The sequence below is a fragment of the Plasmodium gonderi genome (assembly GCF_002157705.1).
Source record: "Plasmodium gonderi DNA, contig: Chr12, whole genome shotgun sequence".
NCBI lineage: Eukaryota > Apicomplexa > Aconoidasida > Haemosporida > Plasmodiidae > Plasmodium > Plasmodium gonderi.
Window position 1 is genome coordinate 229,252 of NW_021628937.1, and position 25,318 is coordinate 254,569.

At 21.3% G+C, this 25,318-nt stretch overlaps 4 protein-coding genes across 4 annotated transcripts; 1 reads left to right on the forward strand and 3 right to left on the reverse strand.

Annotated features, from left to right (window-relative positions):
• Nucleotides 1-3,053: 3,053 nt before the first annotated feature.
• On the reverse strand, nucleotides 3,054-4,382 carry PGO_120300 (variable surface protein; the record flags this gene model as incomplete). Its single annotated transcript, XM_028688826.1, has 3 exons — nucleotides 3,054-3,215; nucleotides 3,342-4,226; nucleotides 4,356-4,382. The coding sequence occupies 3 exons, from the start codon at nucleotides 4,380-4,382 to the stop codon at nucleotides 3,054-3,056; spliced, it is 1,074 nt and encodes a 357-aa protein (XP_028544627.1).
• A 2,543-nt stretch (nucleotides 4,383-6,925) lies between these two features.
• Nucleotides 6,926-8,847, reverse strand: PGO_120310 (variable surface protein; the record flags this gene model as incomplete). Its single annotated transcript, XM_028688827.1, has 3 exons — nucleotides 6,926-7,090; nucleotides 7,205-8,740; nucleotides 8,821-8,847. 3 exons carry the CDS (start codon nucleotides 8,845-8,847, stop codon nucleotides 6,926-6,928), a joined length of 1,728 nt encoding a protein of 575 aa, XP_028544628.1.
• A 3,008-nt stretch (nucleotides 8,848-11,855) lies between these two features.
• On the reverse strand, nucleotides 11,856-15,077 carry PGO_120320 (variable surface protein; the record flags this gene model as incomplete). The annotated part of the gene is made up of 5 exons (XM_028688828.1): nucleotides 11,856-12,020; nucleotides 12,146-12,961; nucleotides 13,094-13,849; nucleotides 14,012-14,890; nucleotides 15,030-15,077. The coding sequence occupies 5 exons, from the start codon at nucleotides 15,075-15,077 to the stop codon at nucleotides 11,856-11,858; spliced, it is 2,664 nt and encodes an 887-aa protein (XP_028544629.1).
• Nucleotides 15,078-22,947: 7,870 nt separating this feature from the next.
• PGO_120330 (variable surface protein) lies at nucleotides 22,948-24,252 on the forward strand (the record flags this gene model as incomplete). Its single annotated transcript, XM_028688829.1, has 3 exons — nucleotides 22,948-22,995; nucleotides 23,129-23,899; nucleotides 24,091-24,252. The coding sequence occupies 3 exons, from the start codon at nucleotides 22,948-22,950 to the stop codon at nucleotides 24,250-24,252; spliced, it is 981 nt and encodes a 326-aa protein (XP_028544630.1).
• Between the last annotated feature and the right edge of the window lie 1,066 nt (nucleotides 24,253-25,318).

Consider the following 25,318-nt stretch of genomic DNA (forward strand, 5'->3'; position numbering starts at 1 on the left):
AATATTAAGCTCATATCACCTTGTATACACTTCTATTTATCATATTTAATAGGACATGCCATTGTGATTTCCACAGGTTCAGAATGTTAATTTTATTTAAATATATAATTATCTATAATTGTACTTATTTTAACATATTTTTATAAGAAAAATAGTTTAAAAAAGTACAATGTTTATTTTATTCTATCTTATTTCAAATGTTATTTTCGGGTCACTTTAAATTTTAACCCTAACATTTATAAGATCCTACGTTAACTTCAAATATAATCATAATAATTCATAACTTTTACAAATTATAAAATCATGTATATGTTCCTCAAATCTGAAATAAATCTAAATGAAATTTGATAACTTACATGTAATTACGTAACATATCTTTATATTTACATTATATTAGTGTTTAGTCTATTGTTTAACATATCAAAAATTATTTTCAAACTCCTAAAATATTCCCCATTCCCCAGCATTAAATTTTATAAATTCTTGGAACAATTAAACGTTTTAATTATTTTAGCACTGCAATTATGTAGATGTAACTTGCTCATTTCAGTCTTGTGCTCATTGTTTATAAAATATATATGCACAAAATGGTACATAATGATAATGATTCTTTGGGAAAAAATATTTAAAATGATTTAATCCGTCTATTATTTTAAAGCACAAGGAAAATGTAAAATTCCTTTTTTATATTACAAACAGATAAAATTGTTAGCACAAAAATAATTTTGTGCATCTTCACATAGTGTGCATAATATATATTTTATTATCTTATTTTTTTTTTTGTTTGTGCAATATACTGATAACTAATATTTTTTTTCTTTATTCGTAACATAATAACATATAGTTTACCATAATACATTTTGATTATTAATTAATTTGTCTTACACAAAATTGAGTACTTCATTACCTTTAAACTAAAGGAAATAAAAAAAGGGTAAAGAGTGTATTTTTTATATTTATATTAAAATATTAAGTTTGGGAATTTAAAAATCATTGAGCTTCATATCATTTTGTATATATTACTATGCTATATAATTTATTTAACTTAAATTCTTAATATCGAATAAAATTTATTTTTATGTTATAACTTCCAACAAATTGAGAATATTGCTAAAACTGTGTATATCAAGTATTTTATGACCTCCCTTCTTATTTGAGAATCATGTCATATATGGGACTTAGTATTATTTCATTTTTTTGTATAAATTATTTTATATTAATTTTTATTAAAGGTATTGTTCATAAAACTTTTTTTTTTTTTTTGAATCTTACATAAATTTATAATTTTTGTGAAACTTCAAATATTTAACAAATGTGTGTACATGTTGTTATATTTTTTCTCATTGTCGCAGATCTATTTAACAGAAAAAATATTTTTTACTGTACACATTTAGTTAATTTACACATATACGTTTATGTTTAAAAAAAAATTTACACATTTTTATATACTTGACAAAAGAAATTTAAAATGATGCATTTTCAATGTGTTATCGTTATTATATACTCTGAAGTTCTATACAAATGTTAAAACTTTATATGAATACTTGTATAGTTCATTTTCTGAATTTATCAGCAAATTTTTTTAAATACCAAAAAACATATTTTTTATACTTATGTTCTAATATAGAATTTGTTTTTTAATACTATACTGAGCATTTAATATGCACTAATAAAAACATCAATAAATAGTGTAATATCATCATAAATTTGTACATTAAAATAAGTTAAATAAACAGTTTATATAAGTAACAAAACATTTTTGTCACAAAATTGTTCAATGAATTGTGTGTACAAAGGGTTAAACCGTTGTAAAAAAACATCATATATTACTTTATAATATACGAACTTACTAAAAAAAATAATTACAAAAAAAATATAAATTAAAAATAATGGTCACATGCACATGTTTGTCTTGTAATCATTGCTATGCTCGTGACAATAATGTATTATCTTCACTTCCTAAGTCCTTGTAAATAATTCAAATATTACATTAAGTATTATATAACCAATAGAGTAAGCTGCTTAAATAAAGCATGTACTTGTTTTATCTATATTTTTAGTGTTTGAAGATTATAATTCTAAAACCAATAGTATCCTAAATTTATGTCTCATTTAAACTATTTCATCACTCATTCTTTTCCCTATTCTACATTTAAATTTTCTTATAAACATCGTTATATTCATCTACATATTAAAAGATATCTGTTTAGAGTGAACCATGCAATTCCATACACATGACTCAACTTCAATTCCTAAAATAATATTTTATCATTTTCAAACATTTATTCATTTTAAATAATTAATACATTCTTTTATACCCATCAAAAATAAATTTTCAAAAAGACGTTCCATTTAAGCCTTAAAACATATATATATATATATATATGTTATGCACACATTACCCCTATTTGGTGTGCCACATATAATATAATATTTATTAACACACAAAAGGGTATACTATTGTCCAGCATAAAACAAAAAAACAAAAATAAGTAATGGTAATACCCTAAAATGGGGATCACCAAGACAAACTAAAAGTATTTATTCCTTAATTCATTAACTTTTTCTATAATTTACATATCCCTGAAACATATATTCTAATTATCACGTTTGTTAAGAACTTATGTAAAACGGATTTAACTTTTCTTAATATCATTAGTGTATTCTATTTTTTCATATTTCTCTTCCATTAGTTGCATTTTATGTTACATATTTTATAACATTTATATTCATAGTTTGTATCCTCATTTTAAGGATCATTTACTAAAAAGTATAATATTATTATATGTTTGTTGTATTCACATTTTAATCCATTTTATAATTTCCATTTTATGAATTCACGCGTTGTTATATCTGTGTTTATCATGCATATAAGTAAGTTCTCATTTCTACGATGTTAATTTGTAGCCCTATTTTTTATAAACTATATTTTTCATAGCTTCTTCCTTAATACTTTCCAATTTTTTTAATAAAAATTGCACATAAAACTTCTTTTTATATCAGTTGCATCTTATTATTAAATTAGTTTACAAACATTCTTTACCAGCAATTTTTTATGTACCAGAATAAGACAAATATATACGTTCATTCTTATGACCTAAAAATTGTGAATCTACTTCATATTCCGACAATTTGTCATGGTATTCATCATAATTATAGTTAAATATGTCTTTCTTTAATTCCTTCTTATTTACACTTGATCCAAGGGAAGTAGACTAATGTAAAAAAAACAAAAATAAAACATATTTAAATATCTTTATTTTGCTATTATGTATTAAAAAAAAGTTAAATAAAGGAACCATCATTAAATATATATTTTTTAATAAAAATTTCGTAATTACCTTATAGTAAAAAAATAAAAAGAGGGATGTTCCAAGAAGTGATGCTACTACGATAGATGGACGAAAATAATTTAAATTAAACATATCATATAATTTTTCTAATGCACTGTAAGAAGTAGTATCCTCAAATAATATATCACGTGATGTTGTAGGAAGGGTTTCATCATTAGCTTCATCCGACAAGCTACCGTCTGAATGTGGAACCACATTAATATTATCCTTTACACTGTTTTCAGCCTTCGTTTCTGTGTCCTTTACTTTATTTGATTCTTGAATTTTGTCTTTTAATATACTTAGAAGTTCATGAGGATTGTAATCGGGTTCACATTTAAAATACGGTCTGCAGTAATCTTGATCCAACATTCCATAAAAACAACAGTCTTCTTCTTTCTCTCTATACAAATTAGTAATATGGGTAACATATTCCAATAGTTTTTCACAATCATGTTTTTCAGGATTGCAGTTTTTAATACTGTCATAATTTCTAAAGTAATCATGGAAATCTTTCTCAATTTTCCATTCACTGAATTCACCATCAAAATAGTATTTGCAGGGGTGCCTTTTTAATACTTCTTTATTAATATTATCCATTATTTTTTTAAGTTTATCATAAATACTTTCTTTATTAATTGAATTGGGATGTACAGAAATTAATTTTCTTAATTTATAATACGTCCAGTGTTGCATATAATAACAAGGATCTGTAGGTACATTAGATCTTAAGTTATCTAAATCCCTTAAATTTTCTGCCACCATTTTGCATATCTGTACTACATCTTTATTCACACTTTTTAAATCATCACAATCACTTTTAATACCTGATACATTTACGCTTTCCAATTTATTATATATATCAAATGAAGGTAGCCAATCCAACTCATCATGCTATATATCAAAAAATATTTACAAATAAGCAAAATTTTCCTTCAAAGAAGAAATTGAGTAAAATATAATTAAGGCATACATATAATTAATCTATTCATAACTTATAAAAAAAATAAAATAATAGCTCACCCATTCTTTCCCACTTTGGTCTGTCATTTTATTCTTTAATATATGTTCAATAAATAACAACTGCCTTCAGGGTCATAAATGCCTACATATAAATACTGGAGACATAAAGTTTTTGCCTTATAATTCCTCAAGAACACTTTAAATAACTACTTAATGTGAATAACAAACTTGTTATTTCAATTTAAGGTTAAGCCATTTCAATCCTATTTCTATCTTATGAAAGGAAAATTCATAATATTGAAAAAATAAAATAAACATTAGGGATATAGCATTTTATGGAAAATATTAAATAATGGAAGATGCATAGTTTTACATCAATTAATAGTTTATACATTAACTTGCAATAATTCTATATTTAATGATAAGTCTGAGTAAAAATTACACATAATTTATGTAACTATAAAATATAACTATTATTGTGGTTCTTTAAAAAAGGAATTCAACTTCCTATAACTTAAGCACATTATTTTGTAAATATAAACATTGTCATATAATAGCTGAATAACAACACATGCTTTTGAATCTAAAATGCATACAAATATAATAATCTCATTTGTTTTTTATAGGTTTTATGAATTTCATGTATATATTTTTTTTTTTCATGTTTCACGAATACCATTTCACAATATTTAAATATAAATAAAAGGAAAAAATCTATCACAAAATATTTAGCTTAATATGAGAAGGACAAATAACATTTTAATAAATAAAAGAAATAAATTACTAATAAATTTTGTAATAGTCATTTTTTATTGCTTGTTGTGTAGTATATATTTTCTTGTCACTACAAAGATCCTTTTTTAATTCACTATGATGTCACAATATGTTATATATAAGAACATTATTTTACTTTTTCAATTAAAAAAGGTTATAAACTAAAAATTTTACTTAAAAAGGATAAAATTTTTATCTGTGCATAAATTATTTAAATATACTTATTTCAATAATGAGTATACTAAAAAAGAATGCAAGCTATATAAATGAAAAGCTTAAAAGTAATAATAGTGAGGGTATTTTTTAACATAACAAAAATTTATAGATGCAAGTTATTATAGAAAAAATGGGGACACAGCTCATCGTTATGTTTATTCAACACCAAGTATATTTCAATATTTGTTATTTTTTCATGAATTTAAAAAGAGATTTGTACTAAAATTGTGTTATCCTACTCATTAATCAAACTTTTTCGTGTAATTAACGATATATTATGACTATTCCGAACTAAATAAACAATGTTTTAGCACACAAAGACAAATTTTATAAAGAAAACAATATTTTATATTTTATAAAAAGGTTTTATTAATATAAAATATTAATTTATTTTATTCTATGTATTGTTAAATAGACAGAAAACAGTGTTTTTATTGTATTTTTATTATGCTTATATAATATATTGCAATGTGTGTAGTTTTGTGCTTTACAAATACTAAGTGATTTAGAAACTAATAATAATTATTATAACAATAAAAATGGAATTATACAAATTACATACATAAATCATGGCCGAATTCGAGAAGCTTGTAAACAAATATAGAACAAAATAACAGTTAAAATGAAGATCTGGATATACTCATTAATTAAATGTATAATGAAAATATAGTGATGTTTTTAATAAGCAAATTTTAACACGTGTATGAATACACATAACCACAATAGAAAAATAGAATTATAACTCACTAAAGTGATATATTATTTAATATATGCTTCATGAAAATAAAGGTATGTAATTCAAACAAGGTTGATCAAGTATATTATTCAAAACGGTGCATTATAAAAACAGGTAAATTAAAGAATAGTTCTAATGTAGAACATTTAATTAAAAATAATTATAAAATATATATATATATATGGTTATCAAATAATTAATAAATGTAATATTTGATATTTCATATAAAAAGAATCCTCATATACTTAATCATTAAATATACATATTAATTAATTTAAATTATGATATATTTTTTATTTTATCTCTCAACAAATTGAGGAAGAATAAGGAATGCTATATATTTTTTTTTTTACTATTACATAATGTAAATAAATATAAATATCCTACACAACAAACCTAGATATTAAAGGAAACATAATTGTCTACATTATATTGAGCAATATTACCTGTGTCGAATATTGTTTGTATTTTTTTCTTTATTCAAAAGTATGTGGAAATCAATTTTCCCTCTTTTCAAACGTAATAATGTTCTTATTCTATTTCATATCTGTAACTACACAATATACATTTGTTTATATTACATATGTAACATATACACCCTCCTATTACTTATTTTCTATTTGTAATATATTAAGATTAAAAAGTATTCTAAACTTAATAATGTTGTCAAACATTGTTTGTTTCACATTGAGATATTTACAAAATATGTGTATTACTATAACCATTTAGCTGCTATATTTTTAAAACATAGGTTTATTTTTTTCACGTTATTCATATCATATATATGAAGCTCTTCTTTTTTTTTTTAATTTATTATAACTACATATATATATTTGCACACATTTTATGGTGTGGACACTCCTAAAATTTTTGTTTACAATATATAAATATAAGACAAAGCATCTTATTTATACTGATAGGATATTTGTATTCGCTCTTTTTGAGAATTTATAGGATATGATTTCTTATTACGTGAAGGTATTTTCGACGTATTTTTTTTATAAATATTATTATTGACTTTTCTCCTTTTCAACAAATGCTTACGTAAGTAGTATCCTAAAGGTGTAAACTAATGTACAAAAATGAAAAGTAAAATATGTATCGCAATTACATATTTTTAAAATACATAATTTTTACGTAATATCATAAACTATTGATATTTTACAGTGATATTCTTATTAACTTTAATGTAAAAAAAAAGAACAATAAAAGTTCCAACAATTAAAGCAACAACAGTAAGAATGCGGTTTATGCTGAAGTTTGATGTGATAGAATTCTTGTCTAACACCTCTAGTAATCCATCTGTTTCCCTGATTATTAATTCAGCTACTTTATTTGTTATTGTGAAATCATTATATTTTACATTTTTCGTATAATCATCTACTTTTAATTTTTTAACGCAAACTATTTCATCTTCTTTTGAAATGTAATATTCACATGTATGATCTATAGGATCCATGTAGCGTTTACGTTCTTCTTCTAAAACTTCAGGAAATAATGTTACAGGTTGTATACTGTGTAAATCTGAAGTACTTTCCTCTTCAATATTACCATGTTCAATATCCTTGCTTGATACATAACGGTACGCAGAAAACAATTCAGTTCCTGGCATTACATTCACAGAATCTTCAGAATTTTTTATTTCTTTTTTTGAATCTACTAATTTACGAGCTCCATCTTTTGGGTCCATTGTTTCTTTATTATTCATATTTGTGTATTTTAATTCATTTTTATGTTCATATCTTGTAGCATTGCAATTTAGGCCAAGGAAATTATTTTTATTATCATAAACAGCCATACACCTTGAATCATTTATTCCCCTGAGAGCTTGTAATGTGCTTACCCCATGAGGCCCTTTTTTAACAGGTTTACCAAAAGTTTTTTTTTCTGAGTGTTGACGATATGCTGGGTCTTCACATTTATATCTATTTAACGTTATGTCTGTATCATTTATTTTAGAGCAATATATATACTTAATTTTCATGCCAACTTCGGTTTTGGAACTTTTGGAACCCGATGATTGTTCAGAATTTTCTCCTGGATTTCCATTTTTCTCCGAATTATTAAATTTGTTAATTTTTTCTTTTAGTAGTGATATCAGAACATGAGGATAGTACTTTTCATGAAAATTAAAATAATCACAATTCCACCACATGCACCCCATTTTATGCTTATAATATATTTTTTTGATATAATTAACATATTTTAAATAAGTTTTGCAATCATCACTGTCACATTTAATAAGTTTGTCATAATTTTTAAAATAGTCATACAAATGTTTTTCTTCTTTTGACTTTTCTAAATCTAATTCATAGTCATAGAACAAAACATTTGGGTTATGCTCCCTGTAAAATCTATTCCCCACATGAACAATTTTATTAATGTCTACTCCATTAATAATTCTTGAATTATGACTAACATGCTTTCTTAATTCATCAAGTATCCAATAAATTAAACACAAAGTTTTATCTGTGTGTTCTTTCTTATTAATTTTTGAATCGATTAAATCTTTTATATTCCTCAAAAATTTTGTACAAATATTTTTAACAGTCGCATCACTTCCTAGGTCATTACATTTACTATCGTGCTCATTGCCATTAACCTCTTCTTCAAGTTTCTTATACCCTTCATGGGCAGGTAACTTTTTCAAAAGGTTCTCCTGGAAATTAAGTAGTAAAAATGAAACGTACTCTATTATATGCCTTTTCCAGGGTAATATCTTTCATTTATCATATTGATTATTCCACTACAAAAATAAAAAATCGCCTTATATTCTCTCAACAAATTTCGAATAAGTACCAGTTCATCCTCAGTCAAGGTTTCCATGTTTTCACATGAATAAAATTCACAAAGACTAATTAATTATTTTATGATATATCTGTGTGTACATACAAAATCACAATAAGTAACCTATTTTTACACAATACACTCCATAACATAGAGGTATTGTTTTCGAATAGTGTTTTACATTAAGAGCATATTCTTAGTTACAATTAAGGTTAATCATATATATAATAATTAACTTAATGTATAAAAGCATTTTTAATAAAAATGTTAAGTTATGAATAAAATATATAAAAATTTAATGCTATCATTTGTAAATCCATTAATGATATATAATAGAATAAATTGTTTTAATAATAATAAAATTAAAAATGTAGCTTTGAATTAATGTTTACTCATAGTACTTTTGTTTGACAATTTCAAGCATTTATTATATTTGCATCATACAATCTTTGCAGTTAGGTTAAAAGTATTTTGTAATAGTAAAATTCCTTAACTAATATAAAATGTAGTATGATATCTATTATCTCTTTAAGTTATTTAAGAATAAATGTAATAACATAATTTTTTTTTTTTTTTTCATGCTAATTTGATTGCAAAAAAGGTATCATTCGAAGCAAAGAAATAAAAGGCTCTTCCTGTCAGTATGTGTATAGTACATATTTATTGTTTTTAATTTTATTATGTGTGCAATATAATAATCATAAGTATATTTTTTTTAGTTATATTTGTACTATTAAAACGTGCTATATATGGTAATCAAGTTTTATTCCATTAATTTCCCCCTAATTAAAATAAGGAAACTTTGTTTTTTCAATCACTATAATTTTTTTTATTTAATAAATTAATTACTTTATAAGCATGATACTGCATTTATATATAAATAAAAGAAGATATTATTAAATAAAATTTTTTTTTTTAATTTTTCGTAAAAACTTCTTTTGAAAAATAAAAAAAAATTCAAAGTGTTTACTACTTTTACATATTTGTAACGTCGAAAATTATGTACATAGCCGTAAATTTAATGTCTATAAATTGTTATCTTCTGTATAACATAATAATTTGAAATAACATTTACAACTTCAAACTGTCTTTTGAAGATTTAGTGGTAATTATGATATTTAAATTATCGTACTTTACATATATATATTTTTAGCACCTCTATAATTTTCATTACAGCAAGTGTAATAAATGTAGTTATACTTTATTTAGGAGAAATATGGAAACCTAAAAAATATTCTTAATTTATTTTTTTTTTAACTTTAATTTATTCTTTTAAGTCAATACACATGTTATATGTCATATAAATTGTGTGGTATTATTGTAATATTCATATATTGCAATACAGCTTTTTAATAATTAAACACACAGTTAAATAGTTTTTTTCATTCTAAAAAAAATACTTCCATGTTATGTATTTCACTCGCATTTAATCCAAAAATAAACTAAATATATTATAGTAAAGGAAAGTCTTTTTCTTCTTTTTTTATGTTAATTCTTATTTCGTATTTACAACTATTACAGTATTGTAACTAAAAGTGTTATATATTTTGTTTTATGATTGAAAATGTAAAATATTTATGTATAAAATATGATTTATAAAAAGTAATCCAATAAATGATCTTTAAATGATTTGTACATAGTTAAATATTAAGAATATATATTTTAACCTTATACATCTCTACCCATGACATAGGTCTCAATTATTATGTAGGATGAAATATATTCTATTTAATGTATGTGATAAGGGTGTATAACATTTAATTGGATTATTACAATAATTTATATCATAGCTTCTAAATTATGTCATTTTATAATAATTAAAATATAAAATAATTAAACTATTTTAATAGAGCTTATTGTTTCCTTTTTTTATGATTCTGCTTAAAAATATTTCTTATTAATATGTAGCCTTATCCTGTTTTACTAATTTAAATTACATCATTCTGAGCATTATTTGTAGGATTTTTTTATATTTATGGTCTTAATTTAAATAATTAGCAAGTTCCTAATCATTCATAAAAATTTTGAACATTAGTGTATTACTATATATATAAATACTCCATAAGATGTAATAATTTACAATTAATATTCTAACAATATTGTATGGTGTTAAAATATATTTTATTTTTATTTTCATTAGAGAGAAAAACACAATTATTTAATTATAATAAAATATATTACTGATCTATATTTCTATACCCAAAATTTTGTCTAAAACACATTAATTCCTACATATACATAATTAAATATTATAAAATTATATCTTCTTCACCATATTGCAAAATGCTATAAATATTTTTATTTATTTTTTAATATATACTGAACTAAGTATTTTCTTAATGATTTTATTGATAACAGTAATACAATAGTGCAACATAATAAAACATGTTAAGTTCTTATTGTGTAATATATTGATTCTATATATCGAACCCTGTTTTCTTTTTATAAAAAAGGTAACTTTTTGTAAACCCATATATTGAAATCTTAAAAACTCCTTAATACTTCATTTTCAATATACATATTTTTAATACACTAATAGAACAAAGCCAATAATATATAATGAAAATTCAACGTTAAATAATATTAAGAAGCTCATAAATTTTTTATTTCTACATTTTTGATTACTTTAGTCCATTTTGTTAATACATTCGTGCGAAATATGATTTTACCAATTAACATTGCTATCTTATAACAAATATTTGACAAATTCTTTATAATATAAGGTAATTATCATCATTTTTTATTTTCCTATATTATCTTTTATATATAAATTCTAAAAAAATATTACATAAACATAAATTAAAAGGGAAAATAAAAAAAAAAAAATTTAAGTTATAAGAACATCTCTAAAGCTATAAAGTTAACAGATAAAAAAAAAAAAAAAGGTAAATGTTTTAAAAAAATAATAAATACATTCTTTTTTAACTTAGACATTTCCTATCATCATGCAAATCATATTGAATATCTTACAAAAACTTGCTTTAATGCTTCCTAACATATATATACTAAGCTTTATGATATTAATCCTTCCACTAGTTAGAAGTATCCTATGCAGTTAGATAAGAAAATTGAATTTTCCTATCGTTTCTTTTTTTACTCGGATGTCTTAGATTGTTTCGTAACGATTTTGTATCATATCCTTTATAATTTTTATTGTTACTTTTTTTATTATTAATCACATTTCTATGTAAATATGGTCCAAAAGGGGTAAACTAAAATAAATTGTGTTTAATACATATATGTATAACATATTGATTATTTAGCTTATGATTTTAAGTGATGGAGACTAAAAATAAAAATACAATGTATATATATTTACAAAATTATATTTATTTACTTTATAGAAAATAAAAAATATTAGAAACATTCCAAGCATTCCAAAAATGGATAATGTGATCATGTAGAACATATCATATGCTGTTTTCATATTTCTATATAGTAATGATTTTAGACTTGCTGTTATGACATAATGATCGATGGATGGCGCCTTTTTAACCTCTTTAAATTTTTTTATATACTCTTCCCCACATTTTAATTTTAAAAAAATATTATATGGATTAAACTCATCACTACATTTGAAGTAATTTGGACAATCTTCACTACACTCGCCATCATAATAACAATAGCAGCATTTCTGTAAATGATCTCCATATAATTTATTAATTGAAGTAAGATAATTAAAATATTTTTTGCAATCTTTATCATTTGTTTCAATCATATTTTTAATTTGATCATAAGTTTGAAAATAATCATGCAATTGCTTCTCCTCCTTCCATGTATTCAAAGAGCCATCGAAAAAACAATAACAAGGTTTGTCATATAAATAATTATTATTAACATAAAAAGCTACTTCTTTAAATTTTTTCATTACTTGTTCAGTACTTACATCAGTATAATTGGAATGAAATATTTTCCTTATTTCTTCATGTAACCAATGTTTTAATGCGTAGCAATGTTTATTACGTTCTTCATTTTTTGGCATTCTAGATAGATGCATTAAATTTTTTACAAGCTTAGAACAAAGTTTAAAACCCCCCTTATATTTACATTCAAAACGATTTAATTCTGTGCAATAATTTTCATAATCATTGTTGATATCATTATTGAATTCATTGTATAATTTATACAATTGTGTATCTTTTAGAATAAGATCCTGAAATTATATAACATAAATAAATTAGATTAATACATAAGATTTATTTGCAAAAAATAATAAATTGCATTATATAATACACATAATAATTATATAATAGTTATGAAAATTAAATTTCATAAACCATTTTACATTTTCATCTTCACTGTTGTGTATAGTAGAACTGTTATGTTCAGAGCATTGTTCATATGCGGCATTCTGCTTCTCACTTGATGGTTCTTGTTCCGACTTGCATTTTTTTTTATATTTATCACTGAATATATCTTTTAGACACTTTCCAGGGCATCTGTTACTTAAGAAGCTTAATTCATGAATATTTTCTAAAAATGTTTCTTTAAAATAATTTATTTCTTCAGCGTATGCACGTAAATTTTCTTTATCCTGTTCCATATCTTTGTATAAATTAAAAATTTCCTTTATATAATTGCAGTATTCAATCTTTTTACCATTCTCTTGAACATCAAATTTAGATCTTAAAATCTTGTAAAATTCTAAAAATTTATATAAAAAAATTTTTTTTTCTAAATGTTCAATATGAAAATTATATACTTTACTCTTGCACAATTTATCATTAACAAACAATTTCCTAACATCGTAAAGAAATGGAATGATATTTCTAAAATCTTCATTATCCTTCAGTTTCCCATATAACCAATAGTTAATATAATCACAGTTCTTATTAATAGTTGAATTGTTCTGTTTTGAAAAAGTATAATCTCCAGAAGTTAATATATTTTTAATAGTACTATATAATTTGTTAAATGTCGTATTTTTATTAATATATTCTTCTGAGGATACAGGATTCTCTGGTATTTTTTGAATTTCTTCATATTTTTGATTTAACCATGAATAAAATTTATGTATTTGTAAAGTCTTCCATAAGTTACCCTGAATGTAGAAAATTAGACCAAATATGTAACAATAATAGATACTTATCACAAAGGAAATTTTTTTTACATTTATTAATAATAGAAAATTCTTGCAAGAATTATTTATATGAACATTAATATACACATTTTCTATTTTTATGTGAAGGTGTAACTAGTGTACCGTTTCTATGTTCTGAAACAATTTCAAGGATTCTTCTGTAATTTTCGTAGTTAAATCTTCTCTTATAGCTCGTACTTTTTTATTATCGTTATCTAATACTAATTCTACCTTGTTCTTGGAACATTGAGATTGTAAAAATGCAAACTCCTTATCTACATCCTTGAAAATATTTTTAAAGCGTTCTATTTCTTCATCATAGTATCCTGAATGTAACGCATTATAATCTTTATGAATTTTTTCATATAAAAGAAAAATATAATTTATATAATTACAATACTTCTCTTTGTGTACAGAACTATTTTTATTTACTAAAATTTTTATAGTTTTATAATACTGCAAAAAATCATATAATTCTTTTTTATTCTTTAATACATTCTTCTCTTTTATATGCCAAAATTTTCTGAAGCATTTTATGTCAGATTCAACGCATATTTCATCAGTATTGACACATTTATTATCAATGTTGACGCATTTTTTATCAGTGTTCACACATTTATAATCAATGTTGACGCATTTTTTATCAATGTTGACGCAATTTTTATCAGATTTTCCGCATTTCCAATAATCTTTTACATTATTATAAAGCTGATTAATTTCATTTGCGTTGCATTTACTCTCATTTATTTTTCCATATAACCAATAAATAAAAAAATCATTACACGTATAATTATTTATACGAAATTCTTTACAAATTGAACCCCATTTTTGAATTATATATTCAGCATTGCAACAAATGTGACGAATCGAATTATCCTTTATATCACACATAGCACGTTTACCACATTTGTTAAATGTTCCATGCTTATATGTGTTATTAATAATAGTATTTATTATCATATTATAAAACTTAATAAATTTTAAATCATTACTAACTGATTCCTGATATAAAAACAATTAAAAATAATTATACATATAAGAATTAATTTTAATATATTCATTTATTCTGTTCTTATACAGAAATGACACACTCATAAGAAGTGTCGCATATAGTTTTTCTGATGAACAAAGGATGTCTTACATTTTTATTCAGCAACTGTATTGCTTCCTTCACCACATTATCAGCCATATTATTCAAATTATCCTAAATGTTTTGTGGATATATATATGTATTACTTATTTATAATAAGACATCTTATTACTATCTTAAAATTATTATATATTTCTAATGTTATTGAGATTTTACTTTTTTTAAATATTCTTATAATATAAATAATTCTTATATTCTCCTATATCACTAAGCAGCACAAATACATTTAAGTATATATAATTTTAAAACATTGTATATTAAAAAAAAAAACAAAAAGTAAAAACATGTTTCAAAATTAAAAAAACAATTTTGTATATAAAACAGTATGTTATTTCACATATAGTATTATTCAAATTACCTCAATTATTATGTCTAAATTATACCACTATTTAGAATCAGGACAAATTATATTTAACATAGATCAACTTAAAATATAATATCAGCTGATATAATTATTAACTATTCTTTTTCATTTTCATAAAATATTTTTTATCACTTAAAATGATTTTTTTTAGAAAGATAATATGTAATTCTTTACTATTAATAATTAATTCATATCGTATTTTATAATGGTATTATTTATGGCATTATTCATTTTTCAAACAAAACAACTTTTAACATATAAAATTGTTAGAATCATAAGAAAATATTATAAAGATATAATTTATATTAAAATAATGATGATATAAATAAAGGATAATACAAAAAATTGTCATATATTAATTTTTAACAAAACGTGGGATATAACATAATAAATTACAGATAATATAACATATTATCTAATGTTAATAAAAATAATTATTTTAGAAAAACACATTACTAAAGAAATTTACATGAATAATTAAAATAATATGTAATCCTATTACTTATTTTAACATTAGCACATTATTACGCCGTTCATCCTAAGGTTCATAACAATAAATGTAAGTGTGGTAAAAATTAACATATATTAAATATTCTTAAAAATATATTTTTCAAGATATATTTCTTACAAACACTTAATTTATAATAATGTTTGGGGAATACTATATATAGAAATTTAAATAGTTATAAATGTACAGTGTGATAAAGTAATTACTTCAGTTATAGTAATACATAAGTATAACTATGTAGCAATAGAAAAATTAATATATATTGTAGTTAAAATTTGTATTACTAATATCATCATTACATAATTCTGAAAAATATAATTAATCAAAGGAGTAATATTGTTTTATTCTAACATACAGCTTATGCATTTTACTTTAATGATAACACACAAATAAAGACTATGCAAAAAAAAAAAGTTTAAAATGTAATGCCTTTAAAATAAATATTATTGTGCTTGCTACAATATTATATAATTTTTTTTTTTTTTTAATTGTGAAAATTTGAAGGATATAATTAAAAAAATAATAAGGTGACCTTAAAAATAAAAAAAAACGTATCTATATGTACTTTTAAAGTGAACGTACATATACATTATACCCAAAAATAAAAATTATTCCTCCAAAAATTTAAACGATATATTTAGTGTACTTATAATAGTACGATTCTCATAAAAAATATATAAAAGCATTGTTTCAGCATATAAATAAAAATGATGCCAAGCTTTGTTCCTAATGATGTATTTTTGCATAATCTCTTTTAACTATTTAAAAAAGTGTATCCTTTTAACACTATGCATTTTAGAAAACAAATATGATCTCTGCACATGTATTTGTAAAAAATACAACATTCTACGTATTTTTCTAAGATATCATTATACCTAATAAAAATACTAAAATTAATAAAATATAATAGATCATTCATAATTAACTTCCCATATATAGTGACAAATTTTCGTGTGAAAAATTATTAAAAGGTTTCTTCAAATATAGGAACAATTTTTTTTTATTGTACTTGGTTTGTTTTTTTACTAAATTAATACAGTATGATATAGTAATATTTTAGTGAAATAGAATAAATATTAACATAGTATTAAAGAATGATAAATAATTTAAAAACCAGAAAATATTATATATTTTATAATTATTATAGTGTATATGCATATGGAATATTATAATACCACATATAAGAATAACATGTTATATGTTGCATTTCCATTAAATGTTCTCTAATTTTTGCATGACCTTTACATTTTCACTATGTTAAAATTCAATGATGTCTTTATTTGACATATGTACTTTTTAAAATATTTAATGTATTTATATTTTTTTATTTATAATTAATAAATAATATGAAAACTTAGTTTTTTCTATATATATGTGTGATGTAAACAGTAAACTTATATAATTCATTAAGTCTATTAAATGAATATACTTTTTACATTCTTCCACTATGAATGAAGCTATATATAAAAATACATCTCATAGATATAAATGGAGCGTGTATTTAAAAAAAATATTCAATATTAAATTAGGATAGTTATTATTTAGAAAACTCTTTCCCCTAATTTGATATAAATTACTGTCCATTAATATATTTATATAATGTTTCCTCTTTTATTCAAATTAACATTATATATAAGGTCATGAAATATTGTTAACTGTATAATATAATAGTATAATCCCTTATAATTTTTAAATATAATAATTTAATTAATATTTCTTATATATCAGTAATTAATTAGTTTCTCGAAATAATGTTTTATTAATAACATAATCCAATTATCTTTAATTATGTACAATTATTAAGAAGAAGAAAATAAATGTATATATTGTCCATTGATTACTATATGCATCTACGTTAAATATAATATATTATTTTAGATAAAATGTTATTAAAAAAATTATGTATTTATAATTTTTAAATAAGAATCGAAAAATATAATTAATTTGTAACATTAACCTTTCTGACATATTTTTGCTTTGATCAACAGTTTTTATACTATATTGTTAAATATATATAATATATTCTTATTATAAACACAACATAATAGAAGTAAATACACTAACATATATTCATTTATCTTTAAAATAATAAAAAACATGTATTATTCATAAATATATTAATATAATTAGCATACATATATGAATGGCTTTATTTATTCAAGTAAAATTCTTTTGTAAGAATAATATATTATACAATATATTGCCAAATAGGGGAGACTCATAAAAATATTTACAATTCTATAAAACAATAAAAATGAATATTATATTATGACACTGTTACGTTATTATTGATACAACACAATAGGACATCCATATAAATATTAATTCTGATATTCTTATGTTATACCTTTTGTTTTCCTTTATATATGTTGTTGTAAATTTATTAACTATATAAAATGTTAAATTAGATAGTTTTTATTACTCTTAATATGTTGTTTATTTATATGTCTATGACATTTTCAACACTATATAATTCCAAAATTACTCAAAGAATTTTATCAAGTTATAGAATTACTTAAATAAGATAAAAAAAATAGATGTTTGTTATTACGCAGATATAGGATGCAAATACTTGAATTATGGGATGTATAATGAGGAAGTATTAAAATATAATTTTCAATATAATATTATGAATTTAATCAAAGAATTTGCGAAAATAATAAATATTACTTCAATTTAGAATTGTTTAATTTATATGTAGAATATATAAATGCTGATATGTTTTACGACATTACATAATTCTATAAAATGTATGAATTATTCCACAGTTTCGAAAAGGCGTCTCCTAAATAAAATAATTGTACTTAATTTATTGCTGGTTATATTGATGCATATAAAAAATATAATGATATATCTGTTCTAGTCCTAAAATGCCTTAGCTAATAAATTAGAAACTTTTATATTATTACATAAGGATTTTATAGAACCTATAAAAAATTTTAATATATTAAAAAATTAATTACTGTTTTACAAAATTGCATTCCATCTATTATTATTTTAATTATGATTACTATAGCGTTAGAATAATGATTAAATCTGTCTTACAAATATGCATAAATTTTTATCCTCACAAAAATACATCATTTTTATGATTACATTTTTTTTATAGCATTACATTACACCACTCATAATACTCATATACATTTAAAAATTTTAGAGTGTACAAAATTTAAAATAGTGTATATTTATAATGAAATTAATTAAAAGCTTTTTTTTTGAATAATCAAATCTAAATAAAAAATTTACTCCTATCATGCAATATATCGAATTTTTATTTTATTCAAAATAATATCAAAGTGCACAACAATTGTTCATTTCTTTCATTCCTTAAGAAATAAATAAAAAAATATATTAAGTAAATTAATATTAAGACATACGAAAGAATAAAATAAATAAATAGGATATATTTTTAAAATAATAGCGAAAAAATACATATCGAAATTTATGTCATTTAATATAAAGTGGCTTATGACAAACACATAAAATCATTAATAAATTGATACGCTTTCATCCCAATAACCACATTATAGTTAATATTAAAGTTACAAATACTATTTATTGCTACAAAGAGGAAAGAAAATGACATGTATCAAATGATAGTAATAATGGGTAAGTGTTTATTTATTAAATTCGCATTTATGTCTTGTATAATAGGTGCACAATATATAAGGTTAATTATATTCCCTTATGTCTTATTTTAAATAAGAAATTTAACAGATTTGTAATCTTATAAAATTTTGTAGAATATGTTATATTCCTGGTATTAAATACACTCTAAGTATGTTAGTTATATTTTAGTTATTCATATTTCAATTTTATATTAAGTAAATTAGTATAGAAGGATCATTCATATAACCATAGCATGTTTAGTGTGAAAAACAGTTTTTTAAATGAAAAATAATTCTGTGTTTAAAATATTCTATGAAGAATAAATTTTTATCATTATTAATTGCAATAAAATTACAAAATACATAATGCAAGAAAGTACTCTTATTACATATGCATACCACAATTCTTATATATTAAATATAAAAATAAAGTAAGATATATATAATTATCATAAAAAAATATTTAATTTAAATCATTAGAAATTATGTTGTTAATAATTTTATCATAACAATTATATACAGTGCACTCTATAATTATAATAATCTTAATATAATTTTATTTTTAAAATAATATTACTTATTCAATTTTTAAATTTTACGAGCAAAATTTTATTCCTTAAACTTATTACAACTTATAATAATATTAATAACTAAAGCTATTAAAATTAATTGGTTAATTATAAGATATCTTTTCCATGGATATAGTTTATAGAATATGTATCTTAGCAATATATATATATATATATATATATATATATATATATATATATATATATATATATTAGGTACGGTATTATGTCATATCCTTTGTAAATATGTAATTCATTTATTCAATTTTTTTTCTGACTGTGTTGTTCAAATAGGATAATAATCATATTTTGTTTCTGCCTAATACTTTAATAATAATTCTCATAATTAATAAATATATTAAGAAAAAAAAAGCAAATTTGTAATAATAATTAAGGAAGACATGCTTTTTATTCACCTTTTTTCATGCATGCTATATTTGAATAAAATGTAATTATATGAAGTGAAAATTAAAGTAAAATACTATTACATTTATTAATTAATAGTAATACCTTTCATTCACTGAGTTGTGTAATGTCACCTTTACATATATATATTAATTAATATTTTAACTCACATTCAATAATTATTGTAAATAGTGCTAAAAAATATTATTTTATGCTATATATGGAAAAACAAAATAAACTATCCATACATAAATAAATACCTGCAGGTGACGCATAAGAAGAGTCTGCTTAAAATATAAAAACAGATTATAATATGTAATGATTATTAATTATATATTTCTTTATACACATTTCATATTGTATTAGTGATTAAAATTATTCAAATTCATACGTAAATTCAAATTTACATTTACTACTCTCAAAGAAATAAATTACATTTCTTAAAAAAAAATATATATGTAATAAAAAAATATAAATTGATGAACCAAAAAGAAATATATAATTCATAAACATAAATAAGTAATAATGCAGATACAAAAAAAAGTTAAATATAATTTATAAAACATGAATATTAATTACATATAAATAAATTTCATATCATTTATTAGAAGATAGTAAGAATTTTATACCATACTGTAAATAATAAATTAATATATTACAAAGTATATTATGCATTCATAATGATATAATTTCCTCTAACACGCGAAATAATGCAATAAGAATAAATTTATATTAATAGAAAATGATTGATATATTGTGAATTATTATAATTTTACTTTATCGAATTCTATAAGACCATATTTAACTGTAATTACTATATTAACTTCAAAAGGAGGGAAGTTCTTACAATGAATGGTAAAAATTAAATAAAAAATAATAATATAAAATACAAGGATATACTTAAAAAATGGTAAAATAAAATAATCCTTATGAATTTTAAGAAGTAGTAACAAGTTAAATAATTCTTCTTTTTCCTTAATGCATATCTGCATGTGCATTTCACAAAGAAATCTACAAAGGTAAAATACATATTTTCCATGCTCCGTTATACATAATTAAAAGAAAAATATATCTCATATAATAATAGTGCTTTATTACTCATTAATTATTTGAATTTATAAAAGTGAATTCTCTATTAATTTAAAGAGAATAAACAATACAGAACATTATTAATTTATATAACTGTTATTAGTTTTTTAGGTAATAATGCTTCTACCCTAATGCCTCACTTGACAGAATAAAAAATTATTAATTATTACACTGCAACTATTTCAGTCTAAAATATATATTGAAAAAATTTTTGTTATGTTAAGACGATAGATTGGAAGTATATATACGTCAAATAAAGAAAAATAAGGCTAAATATATCCTATATTAAATGTTTAAAATATAGAATAATAATTATAAAAATATATTTAGAAAATTAATACAAAGTTTGTAAAATAAATACACTTTTTTTCATATTGTATTGCTATCGATTCTACATATACATAGATACCATAATATTTAATAATATAATTATAAAAAACAATGTTAATTGATTTTTAAGAAATTCTGTTATTCTTTAATTATTACAATCTATTCGATTATATGCACTTTTATTCGCACATGTTTAGGTAAATTTAAAATAAAAATTCAGTGTTTTATACTACATCAATTGTGTAATGCAATAGAGTTAAATATTATGATTTAAATAAAATATATTGGATAAAAAGCGTAAACTGTGTTTTGCGACTATAAATATACACAGAAATATGTGCTACAACAATATTTTAGATAGAATTAGTTGTAACAGAAGTTAATTTTTCAGTAAGCTAAAGAAACATCTGTTTTCGTGTAGAAATATATTTTATATATAATGACATTTTCTTACCATTATATTCTTATTATTACCCAAGTATTTAGTTCATATTAATTATAAATAATTGTATTAATTCAAAAATATGCATACCCATGCTTTTAAACTGTTATATAAAAAAACACAATACAATTATTATGTGTACAAACGTATCATTTGTTTATTTAATAATAATATTTATTCTCTTATAAAGAATATGATATGTTATTTAAAATATTAAATACATAAAATTATTCAAGAATTTCATCATACATGCGTATATCCTTAAAGTAACATTAGCTTTACTATGTACTGTTAAACAGAATTATGTAAAATTTTTTTATTAATATATATTATAATATATAAAATTAGCCTATAATATTTTAAGAAGTTAAACTTTTATAGTTTCAGTTTCCAGTACATTTATATATTAAATTAATAAAAATTGTTTTTATTCTCCCCTTACTGCATCTATTTCCTCCATCTGCGTGCAGTCAAAATGACTTTTATAAAATCCTCATAATTTTTGATTGCTATGAATTAGAGGACATATATATAAAGTATGGAATTTTTTGTTATTCATATAAAAAAGAATAAATATTTATAAATATAATTAAGATGGCTGCAAAAGTAAATAACTATACTCTAAATATGTTTGCAGAAGAGGTATGGAATCATTTCCTACAAGCACAGTAATATTGGGTAATTAGAATACTTGGTTTTCATAAATATAAATAAAACAATATTATTTATTGATGTATATAAGTTTATATGTTTTAATTTTTGTTATAATTATTAGGATGAAACATTGAAGGATTATGTATTATATAGTCTGTACAATTACACTTTTGATATGTCGTGTAAAGATGAAGACGAGGCTGAATTTACTTGCCCTTTACAGCAGTATTATGATTTCAAGGATAAGGAAATTGAACAATTTTATAAAAAATTTATAGATAATTTACATAAAATATCAAAAAAAAATCAATATTTTAATGGTTTAAATGATAATGATGATAAATTATGTACTTATCTAAAATATTGGTTTTATGAATATATATTAAATAAAGGTTATGAAGCTTCTCAAATAAATAAGATATATGATGCATGGTATAATTCAAATAACACATTTATTGGGGTAAGTCCTTGTAATATACATAGATTAAATTTAAATCAAATTCAAGAAATAAAACGTATTTATGATTATTTTATGTTATACGACCGGAATGATAAAGAAAAAATTTCATCTGATAAAATATTACAAACTAAATATTGTCAGTACTTTGAAAATGCTCACATTATGTACCTCGCTAAAGAAGTTCAATGCGAAAGAAATACAGTAAGTCCAATATGTAAAGAATTTAATGAATACCTTAAAAAGTATATAACATATAATGATGAATTATCATTTTCATGTGAAGTTGAAGAAAAAAATGATGATTATTTTTATCACTCTGATTTAGCAACATGGAAACCAAAAGTAGAGGAATATTTTGATGAACTTCAGATCGATACTTCGCATGAAAAACCCCATTTTTCAATTATTTCTGAATTTGGGAAGAGGGCAAAAGTCATTCTAATTGCATTCACATTTTCATTTTTCGGTATACTTTCCCCATTTTTTCTCTTAAGAAGGGTAAATAAATTATATATTTGTGCATAAAATTACTATACAGTAATAACATTTATTTCTTAACATAGAAAAATATAGTTATAACATAAGTACATTCTGAAATATATATATTTTTAATCTAATAATAGTATGCTCCATTAAAACATAATTTATACCCTAAAATACAAAGGATAAAAGGTATTTTTATAAATAAATTTAGTGAAGCAATCTCAGGACTTACATATTTGTATGAATCTCAAGACCTAAATAAATATGACTCCAAATTAAACATATTATATAATTCGTACTAAGTTGTTAATACAAATGTTCTGATTTACCCCAAGTTTATTATAATTAATATTGTTATATTTCATTATTATATTCACGAAAAATTACTTCTTATTTCTTCTTAATATATAAATAAATCTGCTTATATTATAATATGGTAAAATAATTTTAATACATAAATTAATATAATAAGTAACACGATTATTAAATATTTCGTAAGTATTACAAGTAAAATATTTATTGAGTGAATGATAAATAATATGAGAATATTTACCTATGTATTAAAAAATTAATATAGCAATTAAATTGAAAGCAAAAGTACATATTACTAACAATCATATTAACACCACACGTGAACTATAGTAAATACATATAATGTAATTCTTGATATTACTATAAATAGTATATATAAATAAAGTTATATAACATAAAATAATATTCAAGAAATAAATAAGAAAATCATTAATTTTATATACAAGAGGTATAATAAATAATAATGAAAACAGCATATATAATCTGTTGAGTATATATTGCATAAAAGAAGTAATTAATATATAAGCGAATATATAATACAATAATATCTAATAAGAACTGATGCATATATATAATAATGCAAACTGTAATCTTACCATGAAGCTCTTAACATATTATATAGACTATGATATGTTTCCTGTACTATAAATTAGTTCAAAAAATAATTTTCCTAATTAAGGAATATCCTTACATATAAATGAATTTGTATTCTATAGTATGTGTTATTAAAAAATTAATAGTATAATAAAAAAAATATATATAATATGTTTGAATAATCAAATAATATATGTATATAATTTATTTTTTGTTAATTATTACGACAGTAAAATATATGCTCGTTAATGTGTACTTGGAATGAAATAATGTTTTCAATAATATATATTATATAAATAATTTAATTATATGTAATGAATGTATATGTGCTTTTGCTTAAAATCATATAATTCATTTAAGTTAAAAAAAAAGCTATAATACACATATTAGCTTAATCATTTTACTTTAACTAATGTATACTCATGAAATTTTTACACCATAAGTATGAATATTGTACTTAAT